The 27,228-nt window shown below is 40.3% G+C and overlaps 2 protein-coding genes across 2 annotated transcripts in view; both read right to left on the reverse strand.

The window, feature by feature from the left end:
* Positions 1-5,443, reverse strand: part of GAK (cyclin G associated kinase) — a 65,517-nt gene extending 60,074 nt beyond the window's left edge. Inside the window, exon 1 of the mRNA XM_074165802.1 lies at positions 5,145-5,443. Coding sequence (XP_074021903.1) covers positions 5,145-5,286 — 142 coding nt within the window. The 5' untranslated portion in view covers positions 5,287-5,443. The remainder of the gene's footprint in view (positions 1-5,144) is intronic.
* Positions 5,444-10,468: 5,025 nt separating this feature from the next.
* LOC141476987 (S-adenosylmethionine synthase-like) lies at positions 10,469-26,556 on the reverse strand. The gene is made up of 9 exons (XM_074165986.1): positions 26,484-26,556; positions 22,671-22,748; positions 18,747-18,869; positions 17,740-17,852; positions 16,944-17,087; positions 16,389-16,607; positions 14,777-14,959; positions 11,301-11,434; positions 10,469-10,571 (listed from the first exon to the last, which is right to left on the reverse strand). Exons 1-9 carry the CDS (start codon positions 26,554-26,556, stop codon positions 10,469-10,471), a joined length of 1,170 nt encoding a protein of 389 aa, XP_074022087.1.
* Positions 26,557-27,228: the final 672 nt, after the last annotated feature.

Here is a 27,228-nt window from a genome sequence, read left to right on the forward strand (position 1 = left end):
TGAGAATATCAACTTCCTGATTCTTCTTGCACAAGAATCTCACACACACTGAAGCCCTAATTTCATCACTTATTCTCAGCTGTTCCTGCATATTTGTGAGGCCAAAGAATACCTGGCTAAAGCAGTAACACAAACAAGTTTCAAACACATTACAATTAGCATACATGAGCAGACAGCACATTCCTTGTTATACTCTGAAGGCCATGCATTGGCCATTCCATGCCATCACTGCCTTCCACTGACAAGACCCTGAGTTGTTTTTTATAAATTAAGTTGAACAAAGATACCACTACCACATTTCACACAAAATCAAAGACTCGGCCTATACTTTATAGACCAACAACTTATATACTCAATTAAAGAGAAAACTATAGCAAATTCAAAAGTTAATCAGTTTGCAGTTGAATTACTTGTTAAGAAAGAAGGAAACTCTAACTTTAAACAATAATTATGGCATAAGGTGATTTTCCTGATGCCCTTTTCTTTAGCAGATATTAAGAAACAGAATAACTCAAATACCAAGTGTTTCAAAATATGTCACAGGAAGGGCTAATAGAGTAATATTTCTATCTGGTTTATCTCACTTAACAGCTTACCAGAAGAGATATTCAAAACTTTTAAAAGATCTTTCTTCTGTTAGTAGGATCTCTGTTCTAGAAAATTTAATAAAGCTAAAATAGGAGAGTTATTGATAATTTCTTATTTACTATTCAACCTACAGAGCAACAGCAGCATTCAGGAGACAAATTAAAGTCTCCCTTACCGGTAGTGGAGTATTTGTAGGGATATTACATTACACATTGTGTGGCAGTAGGAACTTCCAGTGAATTTGCCAACTTATTTTTAACATTCTAAAACCCTTAAAAACATTATCTAATCTAACAAAACACTAAACATAAAACTTGTAGAAGATCACTTTATCCTTTCAACTTTATAAGAGACTGAAAAGTACCAGGTTTTGTTCCATGGATCATCATAAAGATGAAGAACTTCTCTATTTTCACAGAAATATCTCTAGAATAGAGGTTCTCTTTTTATATATTCTGTTTTTACTTTGTTAACAAGACATATGAAATTATTTATGAACTGCTATAACTGTTTCTGTTACCGCATCAATGCAACAGCTGCCTGCTTTTACAAAAAAAGGCTCAATTAAAGCATTCAAGGAAGAATATGATTATATTTAAAGACTACGTAATTTTTAAGCACATAAGTAGTTTTGTCAATATCTTATTTAGCTAACAAAACACATCCTGCCTTTCATTTGTGCTCTAAAAAGGTAGTAATATTTTATTAAATGTTCATTCAGCACACAGCAAACAGGCCTCCCTCTTCATTTAGACAAAGCTACTACAAATCCACAATTTACAATTCTCAAAAAAAATCAACTTTCTTTTTAATTTTGGAATTTGACAGTGCACATCACAGGACCTGCTATTTTCGTATCAGTTTACTTTCTCATTGGAGTAACATTACTAGAAAGAATTGAGGAAGTGTCTGTAATTCTTTGACCATTTCTGGCATTGGCAGTCTCTCAAGGAATACTTAGGGCCAGTGACCAGGTTCTATTCCTTCTACAGTACAGGTGGAGATCAAGAAATTTCCCATATTTACATGTCCATCATCACAATTATCAGGTAAACAAGCATAAGGTCTATCAGAAGAGATGCTTTGTCCAACACAGGCAAAAATGAAGCCAGTAGCGTCTAGTACTTGAAAAACAAATTTGGAAGGTTGGTTGTGAAGATATCTCTGCTTTAAGTGCAAGAAACAAGATATTTCTGAAAACTACTGTGGTCACTTGCTCTCCTCGCTCTCCCCCAAAGCCAAATGTGCAGGCTACATCAATCGTTGAATCAGTAAGGACCATCTCAGTCCCTCAACTACCTGGTATAGACTGGCACAGGAAACCTGACATTCCTGAAGGAAGTGGAAGGACACTGGAGGATGTCAACTGAAGAAGTCAAAAGTCAGCATAAAAACACACATTCTGTTCACATAAACAGCAAGGGATCCGACAGAGACTGCAGTTTAAGCCACCCTCACCTAACCCTAGAAAAAGCAAACATGTTAGTAAGCATTTGGAGAACTCTAATCACATGTAGCTTGGACTATGTGTATGCAGACGGCCCTGCTGTGATGGAAACAAGTACAGAATACTCAGACTGGCAAGTGATTTATGGCCATACAAGAGAGTGCCCTCTGTCATGAAAGGGTATAAGATAGTTACATTTACTAATATTTACTAATTAGGTATGTGATCAACAACTATTTCACTTCAATAGAACTGTGTGGCAGTGTATGCACTTAACTGGAGGACCAAAAAGAACCATGACATGTAAAGCCAGCATCATACAAAGGGCGATTAGGGATTAAATGCAAAGGCCCCAACCCATTTCTTCTAGAATTTCTTAACTGCAGCGAGCTACTGAAATGTCCAAGTAGAAAATATAGGAGACTGTATTCTAGGAGCACTCAGTCCATCCTGTTACACACTTATCCTGTTTGGGCATTTGGAGGTAGCACCAGTGCTAGAGATCAACCGCCAGCCCATCCATCCCCCCACGTTGCTCTCTGCTTCCTGCAGCGGCACACCACATTTTCAGTCAGCCCCATGCTACCTCTAGCATGGTACCTCTGCAAAATGAAGTGGGAAACGCACCCAAATGAACTGTGCAGCGAGCGTCTCAGCTCGCAGCATGGCCAAACGGCACATTTGCACCAATACAGATGGGCAGCACGCTACAGAGTTGGAAAGACTTGCAGGGTATGAGAAGACATGCTGCCATATGACACTGTGTAATGCAAATCCACAGGCTCTGTTCACACCAACTAAAACCAAAGTAACACCGTACGATCTTACTGAAATGGCAATCTCCCTGCTTTGGCATACCACACACAGTTCACCACAGATTTGAAATCTAAATTCAGAAAGTAGCATTTGACTTTCTAGTAGGGAATTTGGTACGAAAGGACTCATTTAGAAGAAAAACAGAATCTGTATTTGTAAGCATGGAAGAGAATGCTCATAAGCTCTAGTTGTGCAAGGATGTATCAGAAGGTGTCACAGTTTCAGAGCTCAAAGATAAATTCCACTTCAGCAACAAAGTAAATAATATCCTAAAGACAAATTCAAGTCTGAAAACAGCAGGAGAGCCAGGGTCTTCTACACTTTATACATATTTTATATTTATACTGAATATACCCTAAGGGTTGTTGTAGCCCAGCTACCTTACTAGAAAGTCCTAATTTTTAGCAAAAGTAAGCAGTTTCACCCAATTTCAGTTAGCGAAATATAGACAAAACAACATGAAACAAAACCATAATACCAAAACAAACATGGAACATGACACAGAGGTTACAGATAAATTCTCAAGAATACTAGACTTAAAGCATGTCCCCATTTGCTTCAGATCATCTAACCATGCATCCTTCCCCTGACTTTTTAGGAAGCCTGCATCAGATCCTGGGAAACAGTAGGCTGCTACCAAACTATGAAATACATGTTTCAGAACCATGAACTAAACAGCAGATGCACCTCAAACATAGCTCCCTTTCCTTTCTTGTTCTCTAGAAACTGCTGTGGTCACTCCTGGCAGGAATGTCATGGTATCAGCAGCACCAGCCCACCCATTTAGCATTCACCTTACAGTCACATCATATTGAGCATATACATTTCACTCACAACTCTAACTGGATCTTTTGTAAAGAAGCTGTAAGTAAAGGCTGAAGGCAGAACAGGGCTTGATGTTTAAAAGCACTGTTTTAAATGCAGCTTACTACCTAAAACACCCTCAGGTTTTGTCTGAGACCATATGCCAAAAGTGCTTAAGCATTACAGTAACAACTTATTTGCCCTTAAGATGACAAAGCAGTGATGAAGACCAATGTCCTGCTAGTTTTGCACAAGCAAATTTTTGTAAGTTTAACTAAAGTAGCTACTCTTGAAGACTCAATCTTTTCTTCCACACTGGTTACTAACATTTCAACAAAAAACTACTCAGGGGAAAAAAAAAAAATCAATAAATCTATTTTTAAAACTACTTAAATACAAGACAATTGCAAGAAGCAACTACAGAAAATAACTTCAATGAAAAGGAACTCTGACTAGAACTTTGGGGCATTTAACCTAAATAACATCAACCACAATCATGTAACTGCACTAATATAGAAAAATTTTAGTCTTTTGAGACAAGCTTTCAATGTCTCTTCTGCTTGAAGAAATAAAGTAATTTCTCTGACCACAAGCACAACAAGATCCAAATTTCTGCTAATTTCTAAGTAATTTTCACACACGAAACATAGCACCTATTTTAAAACAGACTAGCAAGTACTGTGGCAGGATGCCTACCCAAAAATTCACTGAAACTGAAAACTGCCCAGACATTTAATTCCTGCACTCCACCAAAGCCGATAACAAAAGTGAGATCAGACTCCCACCACTTCTGTGTAAAGTTTTTTTTCCTGCCTTTCACGGTTTTGCAAACAACCGAAAACGGCACAGGCAATCTTGCACCTTGGGCATAATATTATAGTAATTTAAAAAAACAAAACAAAACAACAACAAAAAAACCCACAAAACAAAGCAATCCAGTATTTCCATGAGGCAGATTATAGGGAGACTATAAACTATTTTGAGAGTTGTGTTACACAGCGAGAGTACTCTAAACCAAAAGCAAGAGAAGATGCTACCACATGCCACACCGGCTCTCTATGGGGATTCCTAAAGTGATTCCTAAGTGTAATAACAACGACAGCAAGTGTTGCTCCTACACCCCATCCTCACCAAACACCTTCCGTGACACGCACTTACGCTAGCTCAGGGCACCCACGATCCAAACGAAAGCGGCAACAAGGAGGCGGCAAGCCCTTCGGGGGGGCCGGCCGCCCGCCCAGCAGGAAGCCGCCGGCCCCGGCCGGACGGGGCACCGCCGCCCGTGTGCCCCCCGAGGCCTCCCCTGGCGGGGCGCGGCCTGCCAAGAGGGAAACCCTCCCGGCCACAAAAGCGGAGACGGTGTTAAGGGGGAGCGGGAGGCCCGGGGCCCGAGGGGAAGCCCAGCCCAGCCCCGCAGCGGCAGGTCCGCCCCGCCCCGCCCCGCACGGCCCGGACCCCGGCGCGGCCTGCCGCCGCCGCCCGCTCTTACCCTCTGCGATCACCCGCTTGATTCGTAGCTTCATATCGCCCATCTCCACCGTCTGCCCCACAAAATCGTTCTGGTCGCGGCTGGCGGCCCCCAGGGAGCCAGGGCCCGCCAGGAAGTCCAGGGCGGACTGGAAGAGCGACATGGCCCCGGCAGGCACTGCCCGGCAGCCGGGCGAGGAGCGCGGGGGCGGTGTTCGGGGAGGGGATGCGCGGCGGGTGGTGGGGGGGCGGCTCCGCCAAACTACCGACCGCAGCGGCGGGAGGCCGCCTCCTCCGCCACCGTTCCCTCCGCTCTGGGCTGCTTCCGGGAGCGCTGCGTCATTTATGACCTCACGGTTCCACCTCCTACCAGCGCGCCCTGCCGGCGCAGCCAGCCGGGAAGACGGACGGAGCGACCGCCCCCGCGGAGGGCAGCCCCGCCCCTGGCGGCCCCGGGGCGGGGCGGGGCGAGGCGGGGCGGGGCCTGGGGGCGGCGGGGCGGAGAGGGACCTGGAGGCCGCGGGGCAGAGCGGGTCCTGGAGGCGGCGGGGCGAGGCGCGGCGGGGCGGGGCGTAGCGTAGCGGGGCCTGGCGGCCGCAGGAGCCTGAGGCCGGAGTGGACAGGCTCAGGCGCCCCCGGCGGCCTCCCAAGGCGCGTTGCCATGGACTGCTGCCGCGGCCTGTGGCAGGCAGTCGGGTGAGGATGGGCCCTGCTGGGGGTGAGAGCATGGGCCGGGAGAAGGGACGTCGGTCACTAGGCAGCAGGGTTTTTTCCCGCTGCTAACAGTCAGCAGCTTGGCAGGCACCAAGAGGTGACGTTCCTCGTGCCGGTATCTCAGGCCAACATGGACGGCACTTGGGCAACAGGTGCGCCCTCCCCACAGAGCGTGGCTGTGACACTTGCACGGTTACCCCGCCCTTCCTGCACCACCACCCCCCGGCGGTGTTGCCTCTCCCATGTGGCACAGCACGGCCGGAACGTGGATATTGGTAACGGCTATAAATCGCGTAGGGAACCCGGTAACGGCCGTAATCCCCGTAGAGCGTCAGCCTGGTTGTTCAGGTGTAAGGCTGACTTCTCCGAGTGTTTGCACCGTCAGATCACTAACCGGTAAGGCCCATCTGCTGCGTAAGGCTGTACGCCCTGGGACAGCTGATCACTAAAAGCAAGGCTGTGGCGAAACCTTTTGTTTCAGGAAGAGTACTGCTAGCCGGGACTCCCCTTCAAAAAGTCCTCTCTCTTCGCTATTGCAGTCTGCTCCCTGCCAGCAGCCGCCACTCTCAGATCATCCTGGAACACTGGAACACTGGAACAGGTTGCCCAGGGAGGTGATTGAGGCCCCTTCCCTTGAGATATTCAAGGTGAAGCTCGATGAGGCCCTGGGCAACCTGGTCTAGTTGGGGGTGTCCCTGCTGACTGCGGGGAGGTCGGACTAGATGACCTTTGGAGGTCCCTTCTGGCCTGGACCAATCTATGAATCTATGAATCCCAGACATTCTCAAATTCTATAGGATGTCAGGTGGCCATTCTTGTTTTCTCCTACTCATCTACAGATGAGTAGTTAAATATTTTAAAGTTGTATTTTGAAATCAACTTCCATAAACTTAAGAACTTGCTGTTCTTCACACAACTGTAAATTACAGGGGTATCTTGTGCTTCTCCCACTGCTCTGTAATGCCTTACTGGTGAAAAAGTATGGTATGTTTGAAAGTATGGTATGGTATGAAAAAGGCTGGTATGTTTGTATGGAGATCCCATTTTTTTAAAATCTCTTATTTTAAAATAATAAAAAAAATAGTTTATTGAAGTCAGATTATATGGAGAACTTTCTTGTATCTGTAACAGAGGTCAGCTGCTATTTTTCTCTTTCAATTCTCCCTATAAGAAAACTTCTTTTGCTATCATAAATCATACCACTGCTACCACTTTGAGAAAAGCAGACTCTGTATTCACAGCAGGAACATCTAACTTCAATCCCATTTTGGCTTCTGACTTTTCCAGTTATTTTTTTCAGGCAAAGGCTGGAAGTATTTTGGACAAACACACACAGCTAGTTAGCCTTGCTACACCATACTGTTCTCCTCATTGTCCCTCGTCCTGTCATTCATCTGCATATTTCTGTTCAAAGACTCATTCATACAAGGCCACTGGAAAAGGAACAGGTTCTTTTATAAAGAACAGGTTTGACCTTAATTTAAAGTTTTCATTTTGCACACAGAGACCCTTCATCTCTTCTGAAACCAGAAAGTTATGAAAGGCACTTTCTGAGCCAAGCTGGCACTTCTGTTTGATTAGTTTTGTTCCCTAATTGGCTAGTTGAGGTTTGAGTTAAACTATTCCCTTTTGAAATATTTAGATTTTATTCTGCTGATTTAATCCAGCAAGAATCATCAGCTTTTGGAAGTGCCTATCCAAATTCAGTAGTTGATAATAGAACAGCCAGTAATACCTCTTCATGTTACAGTGTATGGTATACCCAAGTAATTTTCTGCAATACAGATTTTTCATTCATGTACCTTTTTTGTATTAGCTGAATACAGCCTGCTACTTTGGATGAAGTTGCAAAACACAATGCATAAACTATTGTGTTGTTATTCTGATATGCAATTATAACTTTTTTTTTTTCCTTACAGATATTATGAGCCACTATGTTTTGGGAGATTTTTACACCATACTATAACCACATATTTCAAAGAAGAGCCTGTTCATTTGATACATTAATATAACAAGTTTAATAAAGCAATAGTTACAACATTTGGAAATAAAAATATTTTGCTTGATCCCTGTACATAGGCTACATTATAATGTAGCTAAACTTTCAGCAATAACTGCCATCTTAATGCTTATGTCTGATTTGGGATACCTTTTTTATTTTTGAGGTTCCAGTTTAAGTGATTCATTTCTAGAATGATAATGACAAAATACACCAATCATTCAGAAAAAATTACTTCACTGATTTTGTGGAGCAATAGCTTTGTCTCTGACTTCGGATTAGACACTACAAATGTAGTAGAGGTAGCTTTTCTCTGATTGTTTCAAAAAAGGCATATCTCTTTTGCTGTTTTGAAGAAAATTTTACATAGGGCAAATTAGCTACCCTATGTAAATAAAATTAATTCACTAGTTATTAGAAAGCTTGCTAAATTTGTAGACAGGATCTCTGAAGATTGGATGCATACTGTACCTGTTCCAATCTGTGGCTAGGGATTTCTTCTGCGGCTGGTGCTCATGGCTACTTTGAAACACAAATCAACAACAAGGGGAAAGAAAGGTTTGTAGTCCGGAGACAGAGACTATCCAACTCATTGAAGAACAGGTCTGTAACTTTGATCTCAAGTCTATTTATAGGAAGCCAGAGAGCGAGGGGAAAGAAGTATTGAAGGAATGTGTTCTTATTGTCTGAAATACACTGTGGTCCAATTTGCCTCCTGTAGGCTCCAGCTGTCTCTTAGTTAGAAAGGCCTAAGCCTTCTTTTTTTTTTTTTTTCCTCCCCCACAATGAGCAGTGATTAAGAGACACCTGCATTGAACAAATCATTTCTCGTTAAATTTAATAAGAGACTTTATCAAAATGGGCTTTTCCTGTGATAAACAAAGCATCAAAGCTTCTTACCAAAGCACTATTCAAATTTGGAAGGGTGAAGTATCATGACAGTAAAATTGCTACTAGCTGTAATTGAGACAGCTGTAAAATTGAGAATATATGCCCATTTAGTGAACCTTCTTTCAAAAGAGTTCAGTAAGTCAGTTTATTGTAGTCAGTTTACTGTATAGTGATCTCTGCAATCCCTTGCCATTTAAACATTGTACTCCTGTATTACTAAAAGTGGAAGTTATTCTGACATTACAAAATTTTAGCAAGCTACATTACTACTTCCTAGACAATACCAATTTGAACAAATTTTAATGACATGCTTTATGCCTACATGGCCACATGCATACTAAACTGGATTAGTTTCAGGCAAAGACACAGTTCAGGGTCCTGTGATAAGAAAGAAAAGTTGTCATTAAATAAACAACTGGGAAAAAAAAGCCCACAAAACAATTGCAGCAAACAAATTTGGTTTTCTTGTGGAAGAAAGAAAAAAGGCTTTTTTGTAGGTCACAAGACTGCAGCACTGCCGTGCTAGATTGGCTTAACTGTACCAGGGCAGGTAAGGTGCAGGTACAGGTGTAGAGTTACCTCACTTCAGCTGTCTGTCAAAGGAGCAGTGGATGAATCAGTCTTTGTGTGAAAGGAAGCAGCTTTTTAAAACTTGCTCGAGACTAATGTTATATTCAACTACTTGCATTTGATTAGACTTACCACTGAAACCTGTATTTTTCCCTTATTGGGGAGGGGCTAGCCATATTGTTTAATTGTCTAATAAAATTTCCTGGTTTTAGGTAACAGCAGTTACAGCATTCCAACATTCTGTTTTAGTTTACAATTTGATGATAAATTTGCTTGCCAGAGTTGCTATTTTCTGTATACAAGGCTTTTCATTCTCTCTAGCCCTTGAAGAAAAACTTAATGATTTTGAATTCTCTTTCTCCATTTTGTGCTTTCAGCCAGAGAAGTCAAAGGAAGGTAGTATCCTCCAAGTTGTTTTTGCAATTTTTTTTAACATTGCAGAAGTGGCCAAATGAAACTTAATTGAAATGTTACACAGCCAATTCCAGTTCATGCAGACAGGGAAAATTTCAGTTTGAGAAGGAGTAACTATAAATGAGTAAAAGTATTACAACATAGGAGTTCATCAGTTTTCACAGATACGCCTACAAAACTGTAATGTTAAAAGCAAACAGACAGCTAACACTACCTCATAGCTAAGTATATTTAGGGTTACAATGAACAGTGTTCCAAAATGGGTGGTTTTACTGCTTTGCTTGGACTAGAAGGACCATAAACTAAAGCTGTAGTTTTGGGAGTCCTGACCCAAAGAATTATGGCAATTTGTGCTGTTTCTGCTTGACTGTCACAGGGAGCTGCTGGAAGTTACCTCACCAAATTAATCCACTCCAATACAAAGTTAACCAGGTAAGCAGTAGCGGGCTTCCGTGGCAGAACAGGCATGACTTCAACTTCCTCAACCATCTGTGCACTTAATATTTGATCACAGCCAAAGGCCTAAATTGTTCCCAAGTTACCAAAGACAAAGGTGAAGAGTAGGTTAGATAGAGTAGCATGCATTTAAGGTGGAAGGCCACTATGAAAGTTAGAAATTAAATACAAATAATTTTCAGAAAATCTAACAGCTACAGAATGTCATTTAAAAAAGACTAGATACAGCCTTTTCTTGAACAGTTTGAAGTTATCCCCGATTATTAAACCACCTGTTAATTACATGACACATTCTGAACAGCTTAGTAGACAAGCTTTTTGGGTATTTCCCATGTAAATTCTTCTCTTCCAAAGTGCCCATAGCATGCTGTTTTTTGGTAGATTGGCTTCTTCAAATCCAGCTCCCTTAATGAAAAAAGAAAGTCTTACACTTCACTCCAACATACATTATGATTTAGACACATCAGAAGAATAATCAGTATTCTCCCTGGGATAAAGACAATAAAACTTAGGTGTTGTTTCGTTGCCCAATCACCCAGATTTACAGCAGGAAAGGTAGTGAGCTGATGCTTTCAATTTTAACGTGACTAGAAACAGTCAAGCTTTCTTCAAATGTATCAGAGATGTAGTTAAGTATGCAGTTATGCTTTATAAGCATTACAATGCAGAAACGTTACAAGTGGAATAAAGTTCAGCTATAGCTGTGCAAGCATCAATGTATTCTCTGTTATTGCAAGCGTAATATAGAGTATTTTCTAATGCTACTGTGCCAGAAAGACAATGATCTTGTCTTTCTCAAAAGAAGCAGCCAAAGATAATGACCTAGTAGTCTTAACTAGAGGTCTAACTGCTTATATAGATGCACAAACTCACTATTTAGAATAGGGCTTAACACTCATTATGACTAGATAAATACTTATTATTCATTCAGTACATTTTGTGACCAGATTTATTAACTGGCCCTTGTATGTTGTACTGGGTTCATGGCTTAGGGAAGAGCAGAAATGACAGCAATTGTAGATTTATGATGAAGGTGACTTTCATGAGGTTAGAAGCTAGAAATTTTAACGTTAAACTGTTAAAGAGAGCATTGAAAATACGATTCCCTTCAGTAAGTACTAATAGCACACAAACCTTATGATAGCTCCAAGGCGTAGATCAAAGTTTGTCTGCACAATCTCAAGCAGTTCTTCTTCAGATCTGTCTGACGTTCCGTAGTGAAACACTGAGATCGCAAGAGGATGACTCAGACCAATAGCGTATGATAGCTGTAGAACACAGGCATACAATCCAAGCACAGTTAAAACAGTCGTTCCTACTTTTTGCTTAAGAGAATGGAAAAGCTTATCTTATGTATCAGGGGAAGATTTTGTCCACATCTTTTCCTGCTTAAAGAAAGCTAGGAGATACAGTTTTGCTATTGGTCTTTTATGTTAGAAAATTATCTGGTTTCCTCAGAGAATGCTCAGCCTGGCCAAATTCAGACCTAAGTGACATTCCTTAAAAGCAAAAGAAGTACTTTATAATCATCCTCAGATACTGCCATTCCACATCCTTCAGCCTCAGCTAGACACAAGAACTTCAGGCCTTTGAGACTGGAGTCTTACACCCACAAATATTTCTGGATTTTTTTGTTGGGTTTTTTTTGCCGAGGCAGAGAAAAGATTATCTGGGAAAAGATGATGAAAAGCTCCGTGTTCCTAAAGCACTCACAGACTTCTTTTCCTAAAGTGAGTTATTTCCATGCACTCCCTGGAACTTCATCCAATATTTCTGTGTACTTTTTAAAACATATCTATCAGAAGTAGACAAATTAACCCAGGAAGTATTCCCTGTAATCTCACTTCATTCAAAGGAGGACAGAGCAGTTCTATAGCTCCTTTCTGACATCCAAGAATCTCATTATCTTCTTTTCACCTCAACACTGCACAGCACAGCATTGACAGGTTCTCCTGCAATGTATCTGCTTTTGTCATTCAGTCCCTTTCTAAAATACACTCTTACTGCAGTATAGGTTAATATACACTTCGTTGTCTTCCGTCATGGTCCATTTGAATGAAAACATGTTTTGCTTGAATGTGACTAATCAGCACAAATTATTCTGTGGCTTTCACTGGTCTTCCTCATTGTGTTTGCTTTCTACAAATTTCAAGAGGTAGTAGTCCAGCATCTCAGTTCTATCTATATACTTCTTAGTAACCAGGAGCTGATTTTTGTTAGAAGCTACCCTAGTGGCGAGTATTTTCCCCTTAGCTAATTTTGAAATCATGCTAAATTTGTTTTTCATTAACCAATAAACTGACATTTCTATATCACACTACATAAAGTCTTTATGCTATTTGTGATAATATACAACTAAATAGTCTGCAGTTCCCTCCATTATCCATTTTGCCCTTTCAGTAAGAAAAGGGGGTTAGCATCGAAACAACATCCAGAGCAGAGCCAGCTCAATCGTCAGCCTCAGTGGAGGCTGCCAAGGTCTTAGTGTAACACGGACACTAATGAGATGAAAACATTTTCACATTTCCACTTGATACAATTTTCCTTTTGTTAATCTTTAATCCAGCCTTCTGTGACTTCACAGGACATTTGCTTTTCTGCTCTCCCATCTTCCTCTTTCCTCCCATCTTACCTTCCTTGCTAATGTCTGACATCTCCATAGTTTGCTGTTAACAGAATCAGTCTTGCCTTGTCTAGAATCTGCCTCAGGTATTTAAGGAGGGTCTCTGGGAATTACTGGAATAACAACATTCCCACCTAACTCAAGAAGACAGTGATGTGTGTGTATTCAGAAATGCCACTCAAAATGTGCATACCAAGAAATCAGAAGTTTGTCTTCTGTCCCCTCAGAAAAAAATAATCTTAACAATTTGGTAACCATCGCTACTTGTGCTTGGCTCATTCCCAGTCTCCCCTTTCCTTGACTAACTCCAAACTTTCAGTTTAATCAGCTATCAAACACACGCACAACATCTAAAGAAAGGGTCCTTGTTCCTAATTGGGGTGTCTGGGTACCGTGTCATTGATCATAACCACATCCAGTGGGCCTCTCCTCTGGTCCATGGAGAAAGTAAAAGGTTTTAAATGCACCTCTGCAGAAAAACGTCAGCCGGATCACTGCTACTTTTTATTGCAGTAATTTGTTGTACCAGGTCAAAGTTACTATGTAGCAGCTTCTCAGAATAAGAATGCTGTCCTGGGTTGAGTGACACAGGATTAATTTTTCTTCTAATGCTGGGGAAGACTGCACTTTAGAAGACTCTAGCATCTGACTTTGTGAACATATTTACTTTATAGCCAGCTGTGCTACGTGGGATTCAAGGTCTTAGTGTTTTCGAGCCTTGCCAGGTGCAGGGACGAGGAGGAGCAAGGCCTGGGCATTTGAGCCAGGCTGGCCAACAGGATTATTTCATACCATGAATGTCACATTCAATATAAATTAGAAACGTTTGCTGTGTAGTTCTCTCTCCCTTGATGGCAATGGTCCAGAGAACTCCTCACCCCAGTGCCAGACCCCTGAGGCCTCCCCTTCCTCCCGAAGCCATTGCACTTGCAGTGTCCAACATTTGTTGTCCGCTGTTGGGAGTGCACAGCTTCCTGCTGATACAATTGGCTGAGCATAATTCCTGTATATCTTATATCAGTATCAGGACTAATACTGGTTCTTTGATATTATTGTTAAATATTTAGTCTTATCCTATTAAATCTACTTATATTTCAACCCTCATGTTTCTTTGTGTTCCCCAGTTCCCCTTTCCAGGTGGGGAGGGGTGATGGGGTAATAGAATAGTTGTCTAAACAACAATAAATTGTTATGGGTTTTCTCAAACCATAACAAATGTGTATAAGCAACTATTGCAAGCTGCCTAGACAAACCTCAATTGTGTAGCATTCACACAGTTCACGTTTAATGGCAAAACTGTCTAGGGGTCAATAGAACATGTCTTTCAACTTCTTAGACTTAGTAGTTCCAAAAGTTCATGCACACGGAAGACACTGCATTTCTTCTGAGCATGTAAGACTGGTGAAAGTTGTTCTTGTTTTAAACTCTTACAATAATTGAATTTTGCTATTAGTCACACCTCACCCCGTAGTAGTATACTAGGAAGACACAGTAGGCAACTCATGGTAACTTTAAGGTAATGTAAAATACAGCTTAAAATCGTGTAAGTTACAACTAATATGACCATATAGTAGGTTGCACAACTACGTCTAGACACCGCTAACACAATTGTCTGTAATGTGCTGTGCGGCTCAGCTTGGAGTGCTGGGCACGTATGTGTGTGCAAAGGATCAGTAGAGTTGCTGGAAGTAAAAGCAAGGATGATGCAAAGAAGTACCTAGACCAGGGATAGCAACAGAGTTGGAGAAAGAATATTACTGAGAACACACTCCTTGATTCAGGATCCCCCTGGCTTGTGACTTTGGCTTCCCTTATAGGGCTCCTTAAAAACACATCCCCAAGAGAAATTTTCTGGAGCACTATTCTAGTATAAGAAATGCTTTTCTGAAACTAAAGCGGGGCTGTGATGGTAGTACGTATTCTGAGGGGGTGCCACACATAAGACACAATTTCTGTTATGGTGTATTACTTTCATAGTCACTCTTACCTGGATTAATACTCGTTTGCAGAGACCAGCTTTCACCAGAGATTTTGCAATCCAGCGAGCTGCATATGCTGCAGAACGATCAACTTTAGAGGGATCTTTTCCAGAGAATGCACCTCCACCATGAGCTCCCCAGCCTCCATAGGTATCAACAATGATCTTCCTGCCAGTCAGTCCAGCATCACTCTGCAGGACAAACAATTGAATACATTCGTGGGACAAAACAGTTTACCCAATCCACACTATGTTATTGGGTACGGCTTTGTTTTGTATTTGGCACAGATATGACTCATAGTGTTCATCTTCACATGCAAACGTTTAATGAATGAGGTCTACCTGACTGGAGTATTTTTCAGAGATGTACTAAACTGTCTGTGCTGCAGTCACCTTTGAAAACTGATAAGAATGTGGCACAATTGTAAACATCACAAAAAGTGTGCTCCTTTTAGATCAGCAACCACTAAATACTATCTCTGGATTACTGGCCAATGACTTCATTCAGTAACATTTCATAGATGCCAAGAATTTAGAGAGAAAAAAGCCTTCCTGAGAAATAGATCCCTAAAAAGTTAACAAGCTTCACTTACATATAGATACTAAAGACGAAGTAAGGGCTTCATAGACCTGCAGCTCAGTGCTGCCAGCATAAGAGTGCAGAGAAATCGTAGCTGAGTTCACCTTAATGCTTCAGTAGTAGTACAAGGACCACTTGGTACTACTCTTCTTTCTTCTTCCTACCTGCCTGTGCCCCTAGTAATGGAGTCCCACCCTCCTGCATGGACTTTTGTCTGCCTCCTACAACTTGATCCAACTTGTTCAACCAGCAGAGAATTATTGCCTTTCTATCAGATTAGCAAAACTGGTGACTGCAAGCTGATACATGATCTCCAGAGCATTGAGAAACTCCATCCTAAAAGAGGATAAACTGCATTAATCCACTAATTTTAATTTCCCAAATAAATAATACAAGTGTAAAGCTGACATTTTTTTCTCAATGGAAGCAGTATCCCTACATCATTCCAGTGCAATCATAAGCACACATTGTAGTTTTAATCCTTCACTGATCTCTTTATACAAAACTAGACAGTTTTGTGTAACAAAACTTTTTACAGTTTTGCAGCAATGACCTGCTTACCTAGTATCAGCACCTGGAAAGCAGAATGTGTCAAATTCTAATGACTACTGAAACTTGACATATTAAGGTCTCCCTTGAAATTTGTTCAGCTTTCTGAAGAATTTTAATGTAGAAGATCAGATCTGTTGTTATTTCTGGTTTTGATTTATACTGTGAAAGTGAAGAGATACTTCCAGTCATGCATTTCAGCATGTAACTTAAGGGCTGGCTTTTGGTCATTTAAAATACTTTCTGGAAGCAAGACAAAGATCCAAGAATCCACACATTTCACTGTCCAAGCAGGTACAGCTTCAGTTTAGATGCCAGCTATCCAGTATGGAAATTCCAGTAGAAATGACTGAAGCCTTCTTAAAAAAAGTATAGACTTTCTTGGTTAAAGGTATACCAGCTCATTGCACTTTTGTTCAAGAGGACATTTAGAAGCATGTGGCAAAGTAGAATCCAAGTCTGTAAAGGGTGTCCTCTTTCAAAGTATCATACCTTAGGACCACCTTCTACAAACTTTTCACTTGGAAGGAGATGATAAATTGTCCCCTCATCAAGGTACTTCTCCGGAATGACTTCTTTAACAACTTTCTCCATTAGCTCCTTCTGTATTTGTTGCAGAGGTATGTCTGGTGCATGATGTACTGAAATCACAAGTGTGTGCACTCGGATGGGCTCCAATGCCCCATTACTCTCCTTGTATTCCATTGTGACCTAGAGAGGAAAACAAAAAGGACAGTGAACTCTCAAGGCCAAGAGCACCAGTTTGAAAACTGAAAGTGAACCACACAGGTATTTTCTGCAGCAAAAAAATAAACGGGTGAAGGGAAATTGAATGAGAAATGATGTATTGTTGCTGATGCTTAAAATCACTGCAAGAAAAAAAATACAGAAAGTACTGAGTACCTTATGTACCTTATGAAATTCACACCACCTTGGAACATGAAAATGATAGCACCATTTTTGACAAGCATGAATTCTAATTTAGCAGCAGAGTAAATTATTTCTATTGTTTCTCACACTTACAGTTTCTGCATCTACATTACAAACCTGTGTTTTCCCATCTGGTCTAACCCAGGGCCATGTTCCATTCCGTTCCAGAGCCTTTATGCGTGCAGTCAGTTTGTGGGCCAGGAGGACTGTTAAGGGCATACATTCCTCTGTTTCATCAGTGGCATAGCCAAACATCAAACCCTGCATTGAAAAACGAGGAACTGCATTGAAAGATGGGGGAATAAGCTGCTTTTTTCCATGTTCTCTTTCAATTTTTGCACCTGCTTTTGCCACATAGTACCTTAAAAACAGCCAAGCCTAGAAAGAGAAACCATTGACATGCAGAGCGAATACACTTTGACACATAACCAGTCTGAAGTAACATTTATGTACCAGCATGCACCATCATCACAGCCACAGCAAGGTCTGATTCCCAAGAATGACTCTGCCTTAAGCATCCATAAGAATCCACTGCAAAGACTTAATAGACATAAAGCTCATAAAGACTGCTTAGTCTTCTCCTCACGCATGACAACTAAAATAACAGAGCATTTGATGCCTAAGAAGTAGTAAAACCAGGCTACCCTAAAGGACTTGAAAGACCAGAAACTGACACCAGCTGATAAAAAAAGCTTAATTGTAGCTCTATCCAGTAAGGGCACTGGATATGGGAAAAGCCACTTTCACTGAAGACCATGTTACTTCTTCTGGGGATTAAGAGGTGCACAGTGTTTAGCTGCTAATTCTTACACTTTGCACAATAGCTTTTGAGGAAAGGCTCTGATCCAACACAATTCTAATTGCTTGTGCATAAACTAAATTTGCGTAAGTGCCTGGAATTAAGTCCCATTACCTGATCCCCTGCTCCAATGTCATCGTCATTCTTTCCGTGGGAGACAGCATGCTTGATCTCTTTACATTGTTGTTCTAAGGCCACTAAAACTGTGCAAGTCTTATAGTCCAGTCCTAGTGAAGGGAGTTTTGTAAAGTTAGGTTGTACATTCTTGAGGGTTCACAAATTGCTAGAAACGCTTTTGTGGATTATCTAGTTATCTTGGGTAAAACTTTTAAAACTCTAAGCGTGGAAGCTTCCTATACCATGTTTTGCATTGCTAATAGAAGCAGACAATCATCACATTTATATAACAGCCTCAGGATGTGGGCAAGTTAGTGGTATTAGTTCAAATTTGAGCTCTTGAAACTGAGAGGATAAGAGTAATCCTACAAGCTGCCCCACCAAAGCTTGTCACATTGCTTATGATGACTAGGGTTCAAACCATTTAGGTACTAAAGCTGGGAGAGGAGCGTGGAAAATGTTACCAGAATGGTATTCAGTTTTTCTTGTGGTAGGTTCTAGGGTTCAATAGAATTAGTGAAAAGCTGTATATATCATGCATGAAAAGGGAAGACTGAAGGAGAATAATCATGTAAGGGGTTCAACTGCTGAAAGGAACCTACTTTGGGATAAAGAACATTAAAAAATAAATAAGTTCACACTCTTGGGTGTGAACTTCAAGTGTCATAGGCTTATGCATCCCAAGGACAAGGAACATCAATGTTAAAGCTTTCACTGTACAAACCTGCAGATGTAACCACCTTCTGACATTTGTGTAAACACTAGTTACTCTGCATCAGAGAAGCAAGAGGTACTGGCACTTTCAAGAATAACTCTTTTGTAAGTATGCCACCTTAAAATAGCTTCTTCAGCACCAGGCACTAAAAAATGCATATCAACATCTGTGCAGTTTTCTCCTAGGCCTGGAGACATATTTCATTTTATTTTCTGGAAGACCATAAAAACTTGACTTTAGCCACATGCAGAACAGAAAGAAGAATGAACACATGAAGGATCTCACTCACCTTTGGAAGAGTCATCATACCCTATCCTCCTAAGGGTCTCTCTTACAATTTGTTGGTAATCCACTATAGCCTGGGATGTGATCTCTCCACAAAGCAAAATCATTCCAGTTTTTGCTACGCACTCTGCAGAAAAAAAGATGAAACATCAGAATTTTACTGCTACCATTTTACAGTTACATAGGGAGATTCTGAAGATGGTCCTGTGAACAAGGGGTTAGTCAAAGGGGAAACTCAGTGTAAAGCCTTAGCATACATGTAGGTCTGTGTGCAACCACTCTTCTCTTCAGCTGATAATGAGTGCCTGCATGGAGGGAAGTCCATCTTACCCAGTTATCCTATCTCCACAGTGGCCAGCAGCAAACATCTATAAGAATAAGTCAAGTATATAGTGCTATTTCTCCAAATTCTTCCCTGCTCTCCAACAATTTCAGCTCAGGGTCTTCCTGAAGCTAAAGGGAGGTCATTTATTAACAGATGGCATTACAAGTCTCTGATAGATTTTTGTTACAGTATTTTACCCACTTGCCCTTGCAACTACAAAAACTTTTAGCATCTACAGGATCCTAGAGCAAGAAGCTATGCAACTTCATTACAAATTTTGTGCAGAATCATCTCATATTTTATTCCATTGCTTGTTTCAACCATCCACCTGGCCCCCAAACTGTTACATTTTATGTTAAAACACATAGCAAACAAGCACAAAAAAAAATCACTACGTCAATATGACCTCCAGCTCTGTAGCTCTATTGCATATCCTATTCAATTCTCTCTTTTCCAGACTGGAAAGGCCTAGGCTATTCACTGAAAAATACAGTATGGCTATGATCATATTCATTACTCCTACCATACAATCTTACTATAGCCCTTTTTGGGATGGAGAAAGAGAAACAGATTGAACACAGTATTCAAGAAAGGCAATCATGGATTTATATGACTTAATGATCTCAGTTCCACTCTTCATTCCTTTCCCAGCAAGCCCTAACAGTCAGGTCAGGTTTTTATTGCTACTGAGCACCAACTCTTTTCACAGAAACATATGTCTGTTACAACCCCAAAATCTCTCTTCTGAACGCTTGCAGTGAACTGCAAACCTTCCTTTCTATATATGGGGATAAGATTGCTCCCTTCCCCCTTGTCTTAGACTACACTGAATTTCAACCATCACTTTTATCATCCAGTCACCGTCTCATTTGAATAATTTTATTTGATTTCAAAATTAAGTATTACAGGCAGGAATATTCTATAAAATTGCACAACTATGGACTGCAGCATCACATAAAGATAATCAAGCTGTCTTTAATTAGCAGCTTAGCTTAGATAATCCAGACAAGCAGTTAAGACTTTAACACAGGGCAAACTTTCCCTGTCTGCAAGAGGAATTAGTCTATAGTGAACTATTAAGCTTCATGCTGGCTGGCATGGTATCTCTGAATTACACTGGGGGCACAGAGAGATTCCTTAATATTACAGTAGCCCTAAATGCGTACAGCACATTAACTGAAGGTAGCCATAACTGTACAGTGCAGGGTATCCTGGTACCATTATTTTCATACTCAGTCTTGTGTCTCCGCTCTACTAAACAGAAGCCCTCTTCTGATCTGCTACACCCTAGCAGACCACCTATGTGTGCGAGGCATGTTTGATTCCGTGAATCCTGCACTGGGGGAAAATACCCTATATTACAGCTGTGAGGCAGAGAAGAACAGCCCTCAGCTTTTCCAGTATGCTTATTACAAAAAGGGGAAGCCTCTCTGGAAGAACAAAAAGTTGGGGCACTGGAGCTTAGTGAGATGGAAGAGCAAGGCTGCAGTCACCACCAGCAGTCCCTAGAAACTCTCCCATGCCCAATACAGCCAAGCAAAACTTTATGGTGATGCAAGACTTCACAGCACGATGATGCTTTTTTAGTAGCAGGATAGAAAGGTTCATCTTTCTACCTTTCACTGCTTTCCATCCTGACTGAAATTTAATTCAACTGAAAGAAAACACAGTTCGGGAGCTGCACTATCGCTGCAACTTATAAGTGAGCCCAAGCAACACCCCCATCTGCTCTGACCAAAAGGAAGTTACCGTATAAGGTTCTGGGCTCTTCACTGGGGGGTGATTTCTTATATGAATAAGTCTCCACAAAAAAAAAATATTTTGAACACATCAGTAGGTAGAAACTTTCATTTTCTCTTTTGTACTGTCTTGGCTTATGGTTAGTTAACTTTCTCTCTTTACTCTCATTTTTTGGGTACACTGGGAAGGGCTTCTTTTTCAAGAAAGCATTTGGCTTCACTTAATCAGAGATGAAGTAGAATAATTATTCTGCCTTCTCCTTTATGCTACTTGCAGACAGTATTGTCTTGGTTGACTTTACCACTACCCAATGTGTTGGCAGCACAAAGACAGACTAGTTCTGTCCTGCCAAAATGAGGTAGCACCTGTGTAACAATTCAGAACTTTGTATGCAACACTTGTTTATCCTAAAAGCCCAAGCAGCAAAAAAAAACCTCAGAGAAGCATAGATACCTTTTTCTACTGATAGAGTCTAGTTTAAACATCTCTGTAAACTACATTTCATAGTTTCATAAAATACAATGTTATGGTGACTTATATAACGTATATAACATTTTGAGATTTTTTTTTCTGAAACTGTGAAGCAAGACCTGCACAACTAAGCAGAAATTCTGTTTTTCACACAGTAAACTCTGTATTGAGTGCCATAACTGCTTTCTGTTCTCCAGCCCACTACTTTAGAAAAATCTGTGTCTGGTTAACCAATTTATCTTCTCCAGATTTATGCTTTAATGTTATATTCAAGTTTTCTGACTCCAGTGAGCAGTTCTGATGTGTTTTTTTCCTGGCAGATTACAGAAATCAGGGATTTATCTGTGTAATCATGTCACACCTCAGTCATCTTTTTTTGGTAAGACAAACTGATCATGTTTCTTCCATCTCTTATGACACATTTTTCAGCCCTTGTAATTTTACAGCATTTCTCTGTTACCATCTTCAGCTTTTCAGCAGTTTTAGAAGCATAACAGCCTGCAATACTGAAATACATGCTTCATCAAGTTTAACATGTATGCTAAACCCTCCCCACCATGTCTCCTCACTGTTCATATCTATGCATCAAGGATCACATGAAATTTTTCAGATGAAGTGTCATATTAGATCACTGTATTTGTGGGATGCAGCTAATCCTCTAACTAGAGCCTTGATGGCTTGTTGTAAGAAAAAAATGACTGTATTCGGAGAGCTTTTTAGACACGTTCCCTTTCTGTGTCCATTCCCCTTTGGCAACCCAGCTCATTCCAACCTTATGATATGTTCTTAGCCTCTGGAAGAGGTGATGTTGCTAGTGACAACAGTCATGTAGAATACAGGGTAGTCCTAACAGAAAGTCACATGAAAAAAGCAAGCCACTTTGATCAGAATCACATTCAAATGAACTGTGCAGTTATCTTCCTGGGAACTAAGGGCATCACCCTGCTTAAAGCACAGTAAATGTCTATTTAGGACTTCTGGATTTTGAGTTTTATTAGCACCTTTTACTCACTCTATGAAGAAATGCACCTTGACATATATCTTTCCTCAGTTCTTTCTTCACTAATTTTCTTAGATTCCTCATTATCATTAGCCCTGTCAAACACAGTTTTCCCTGATACGACTGGTTTCTCCTGGTCTATTTCTTACATTTCATTATTTTTAATTTGCACCAGAGTAGTATGTATTTCTTTTTTTCTGTTGTTTTTTTTTTTCCCAGCTTTTTTTCTGCCTTTCCTTCTCTTCTGAGTCAGTGTGCTGGCCCCTTCACTGATTGTGAAAGTGTTGACTGTCAGCCAGCTATTGCAAGAATTTTGGATCACAGGATATTATATCAACATTAATTACTTGTTGTACTTCATTAATCTGCTTTTCTGTCTATCTTGTACTTACCACAGGCAACCTTGGCATCTGGATCAATACTGAGATGAGCGTCTAGAACAGCATCACTTATCTGATCACACATCTTATCTAGAAGATAAACATTAGACAGACATAACATTTCTTTTTGTGTTAACAACAACAAAAAAGTGATTTCTTAATAAAATTTCATTTTCAGTGGGCAAGAAACTTCTGTTTACAGAGCATCTGCCAAGAGGCAATCAGAACAATTTATATTATGAAATATCCCATTTTCACTCCTCTCCTCAACTCAAACCTAACTGACATTTTACTATCATCTACACTGGCCAGCAGCCTCCCAGGGGAGGCAACAATGAAAAGGACTGCAAAGGCACCCTGAAATATCAGTTTCAGGAGAACAGAAGATACAAGTAGTAACTTTGGAAGAAGTATTTAATCTAAGACCTATCTGTAGGGGTTCTGCATTCTTCTCTTTATTTTAAACTTTGCATTGCATTTTCTGTGTGAATTACATATTTTGATCTACATCTGATAACTGTCAGAGGTCTGCGCTTACAGCCGTGTTTACCCCTTCAGTATCTCTAGTGATCTCAGGTGTGAACTTTTTGGGATGACAAGAGGCATTGCTCTTCCTCCAAACAGGCACATTAGATTGAAGTCCACTCCTGCAACTATTCACAACTATGTGGCTCATTTGATTTTAGAAAAACATCTTCAAACATTCTCTCAGGGACAAACATTGGCCACTCACAAGTTTCCACAGTTATATTCCTGAGGTTTGATCTTTTTTTAGTACAAAATCACTGGAGAAAAAAGTTTTTACCTATTCTGTCTCTAGCACCTATAACTTATTGTCCAGGGAAGAGCTAAGTATGCCAAATGCATTTGGTTTGTTAAAAGTTAATAAACAATTTAGGGGACTGTTGTGGTTTAACTCCAGCCAGCAACTAGGACCATGCAGCCTCTCAGTCACCCTCCCTTCCCCCCAGGGAAGGGTAGGGAGAAGCAGGAGAAAAGGAGGGGAAAGGGAAAAAAACCTCCTGGGTTGAGATAAAGACAGTTTAATGGAACAATAATGGAAAAGGAAAAATAATAGTAATACTACTACTACTAATAATAATAATAGTAAAAGGATATACATGATACAAGTCACTCTCACTGCTCAGTGAATTGGTTGCACAGCCTGATCTGAGCAGAGATCATGATTCCCCTCCCCTGGCCAACTGAGCACAACATCTATGGTACAGAATATTCAATTGGCCATCTATTGTTCTGCCTATGCTGCTTCTCAGCTTCTATGAGAAGCTGAAAAAAGTCCTTGACTAGTATAAACATCACTTGGCAACAACTAAAACACTATGTGTTATTGACATTCCTTTCATAAGATATCTGAAAACACAGCAACTGCTAGAAAGAAAATTAACTCTATCTCAGCTGAAACCAGGACAGGGACTAATTGAGATTCTTTGTCTCATCAGGGTAACTGAGCCAAAAGCTCGGGTAAAGCTGAGATAAAAGCAATCCATATTATTTCTTAAAAAGTACAGCTTTGAAAGGTTGCATATCTGCAGAACCAACATGAGGAGTATGAATCAATCTTCACCCACCATCTTTACAAAAAAAGGTATCCAAAATATGTTCAGCCACACCGCTACACAGCTGGATCTACAACACAGTCTGTATTAATGAGCCAGGTGCTTATATTGTTTGCAACAGCCTATATAATTGTCTATGTAATTGCCAATCTAAAATAACTTCTCTTGCAGCAGTGAGTACCATTACATGTATGTGTAAACTCAAAGGCCCAAAGAGGAAGTTAATGAAGAAGCACAACTGAATATCCACCTTAAGCTACTTATTTACTTTTAAAGATAATCTGGTCTCGAAGCAAATAAACATCAGAATGAAATTATAAGGTAAGAGTAGAGTTATTCTGTCCCCCAAAAGAACTGTAATTAAATGCAAAGTTTAAGTGCAAATTGAATTTTAGTAGGAGAACTGTAGAGTAATATATTCCAGTACAATCTAAAAGCAAGGAAAAGTGAAACATGTTAGCCTGTATCTTTAAATGGATGAGCCATTGTGCCATCAATACTGCCTCACTCAAATACAAACTAAAAACAAGCTAAAAGCAAAGCACGAGTGCTAAAAACGTATATGCTTCTTTTATTCACACAGGCTACAGTGACCTCACTGTCAGCATGAGATTTGCTTATGGATGTGCACAGGTCTGTTCTTCACTGGCATAATTTTCAAAATCTGTATCAGCAATTTCCGTATCTTTGTGTTTCGTTTCTAGTGTTTTCCCCAGTCAAGTTGAAGCTAAATGTTTAACTGTGCATGTCATAAGCATTTGCAAAGGCAGTTCAACAATTTAGAGGCTTGGAGAAAAAACCAAAACAACAAAAAGAAAAGCCAGCTTGATATCTGCAAAGCTTGTCTTCAGCCGTTTGTGCTGCACCTATCCCCAGCTCAAGCATTATCTTACTGAAATTTCTTGCTAGTATATTTACTGAGAGAATCAGAATCCAGTTACTTAAGTTATACTGCACCTTCACTAATAAAAATTTACCACAGTTTGAAGACACAAGGACATAAGATGAAAGACAGAATCATCATGCGGTCATAATTTCATGCCCAAAAATCATTTGTGCAATCAAGTATAAAGTTAGTAATGCCAAAGTTCCAAAGTTTGTCATCTGACTAGTCTGTCAACAACCCTGAGGCAAACTGAGTCCTGAAGACTGCAAAATTAATCCACACCAGAGGGTTCAATGCTCAAGCAGGAATGACATAACCTGGAACAACTGATAAGTTTTATTGTGTTCAGCTATTTGCACCATTACAACATACAGTGCAGCTTTTTAAAGCAAACAACTGGTTGTGGTGGTCCAAGATATGATGACACATGCTGCAGTGGTCTTGCAGCTGTTGGACTGTTCACCAGCGGCTGGGCAGACAGACTAATAGAACTGGTCTCAAACTGATTCTAGTGAATAAGGATCATGAGAGTGCAGATACACATGGAAAAGTCAGCTGCAAAGCTTCAGTGTTTGACACCACCCTCATTTTCTCATTATTACGGGTTTTTTTGTCTTTCCTTCTATGGAAAAAGTAAGAGGTGATGTTATTTTTAGTCTTAGCATTAAAATGCCCTATTTGAAGGTTCTACCATAAAAGGAACTCTTGCTACCTTTACTGTAAATTTGAATCTCTGGTATGTCCATCAGTTAACATAGCCTCTACATATGTATTTGTGTAAAAAAAGCTGCGTGAAAAATAGCTGAATTTAATGAATAGCAATTAGAGCTGAAGCACTGCCTTGCAGTCCCAGACCTGGAAAATACTTTGTACAGCCTACATCTTATGTAAATTTGTGTCAGGGAGAGCAACGTGGCAAAGAGGCATGTATAGTATTACAGCAGTATCTGGAATGCAGCTCTGAAGGGAAATGATTGCTTAGTGTTCAACATGTTCCAGAGATTCAGTGTTTAATGGTCACCTATAATAAACATGTGCACAAAGTAATATTTTTTCATTACAGAATTAAAAATGAAATTCTGATTCCAGTATATGTGGCAGCTCCAAGTCTACCTGTAGGAGACCTCACCATGTTTTTTTCTCTCTTGCGATAAAGTTGTCTATGCCAGATTATATTGCATACTAAACAAATAAGCCAAATACTTGTCAAGCAAACAAAGACACTAATCTGAATTCTATTAGAAAAAATTAATTGGTTCTTTCTTTTCTCCATTGGGAGACATATGACTGAACTTTCATCAGTTAGCATTCTTCAGTGCAAGTATTAGTAAAAGCAAAGATTCAATCAGCATTTTTACTTACCAGAATGTCCTTCAGCAACAGATTCAGAGGTAAAAAGAAAGCGCTTTTCTTTTTTTGAGGTATGAAGTGACATGTCTTGGTATCCTTAGCGAGCCTGCAAATGAGAAAGACCCAAAGCAACTGAACTACAGAACAAGCACAGGCAGAAGGTAAAGTGGAAAGGTTAATCTATCTATGCAAACAAGGGAGGTAGTTGCTTCTGCATGTTTGTTCCTCAGAAGTTCAATAGATTAAGACTAATCTGTGTGGTTATTACAATGCACTGCTACAGAAAATCCTTTCATAAGACTTCTGTGTTTGCTTAACCTTGGCCATGCTAAACTCTGCAGAAGCGTTATCATTATGTCAAGTCGAACACAGCTAAGCCAGAGTTCAGTGCTTTCACACACTTCCCCAAGCCTCCATTCTTACTTCTAAGGGCTAACAAAAAAGCACTTCAAGATAGTAACACAGCACAGAGATTTAATCTGAATTTATAAGGGTGAATGATGCTTTCTCCTAGGCATAGTGTCCATAAATTGTACTCAGCCGCAGCAGTGACCTGTGCAGAAATGTATCTCTCCGTATGTGAGAACAGATGTTCATCATAGCTTCAGGTGGTAACCTGTGCTCTTCTTCCCAAATACTATTTGTGTCAGTGGCTAAGTGAGGAGCTGTGGAGCAACCAACAGCATGCTCTGTAGAAACAGCTATGAAGACAGTGGGTTCATTGTAAGTTACCTTGAATTCTGAGACTAAAAGCTAC

Source organism: Numenius arquata, chromosome Z, assembly GCF_964106895.1.
Source record: "Numenius arquata chromosome Z, bNumArq3.hap1.1, whole genome shotgun sequence".
Classification (NCBI taxonomy): domain Eukaryota; kingdom Metazoa; phylum Chordata; class Aves; order Charadriiformes; family Scolopacidae; genus Numenius; species Numenius arquata.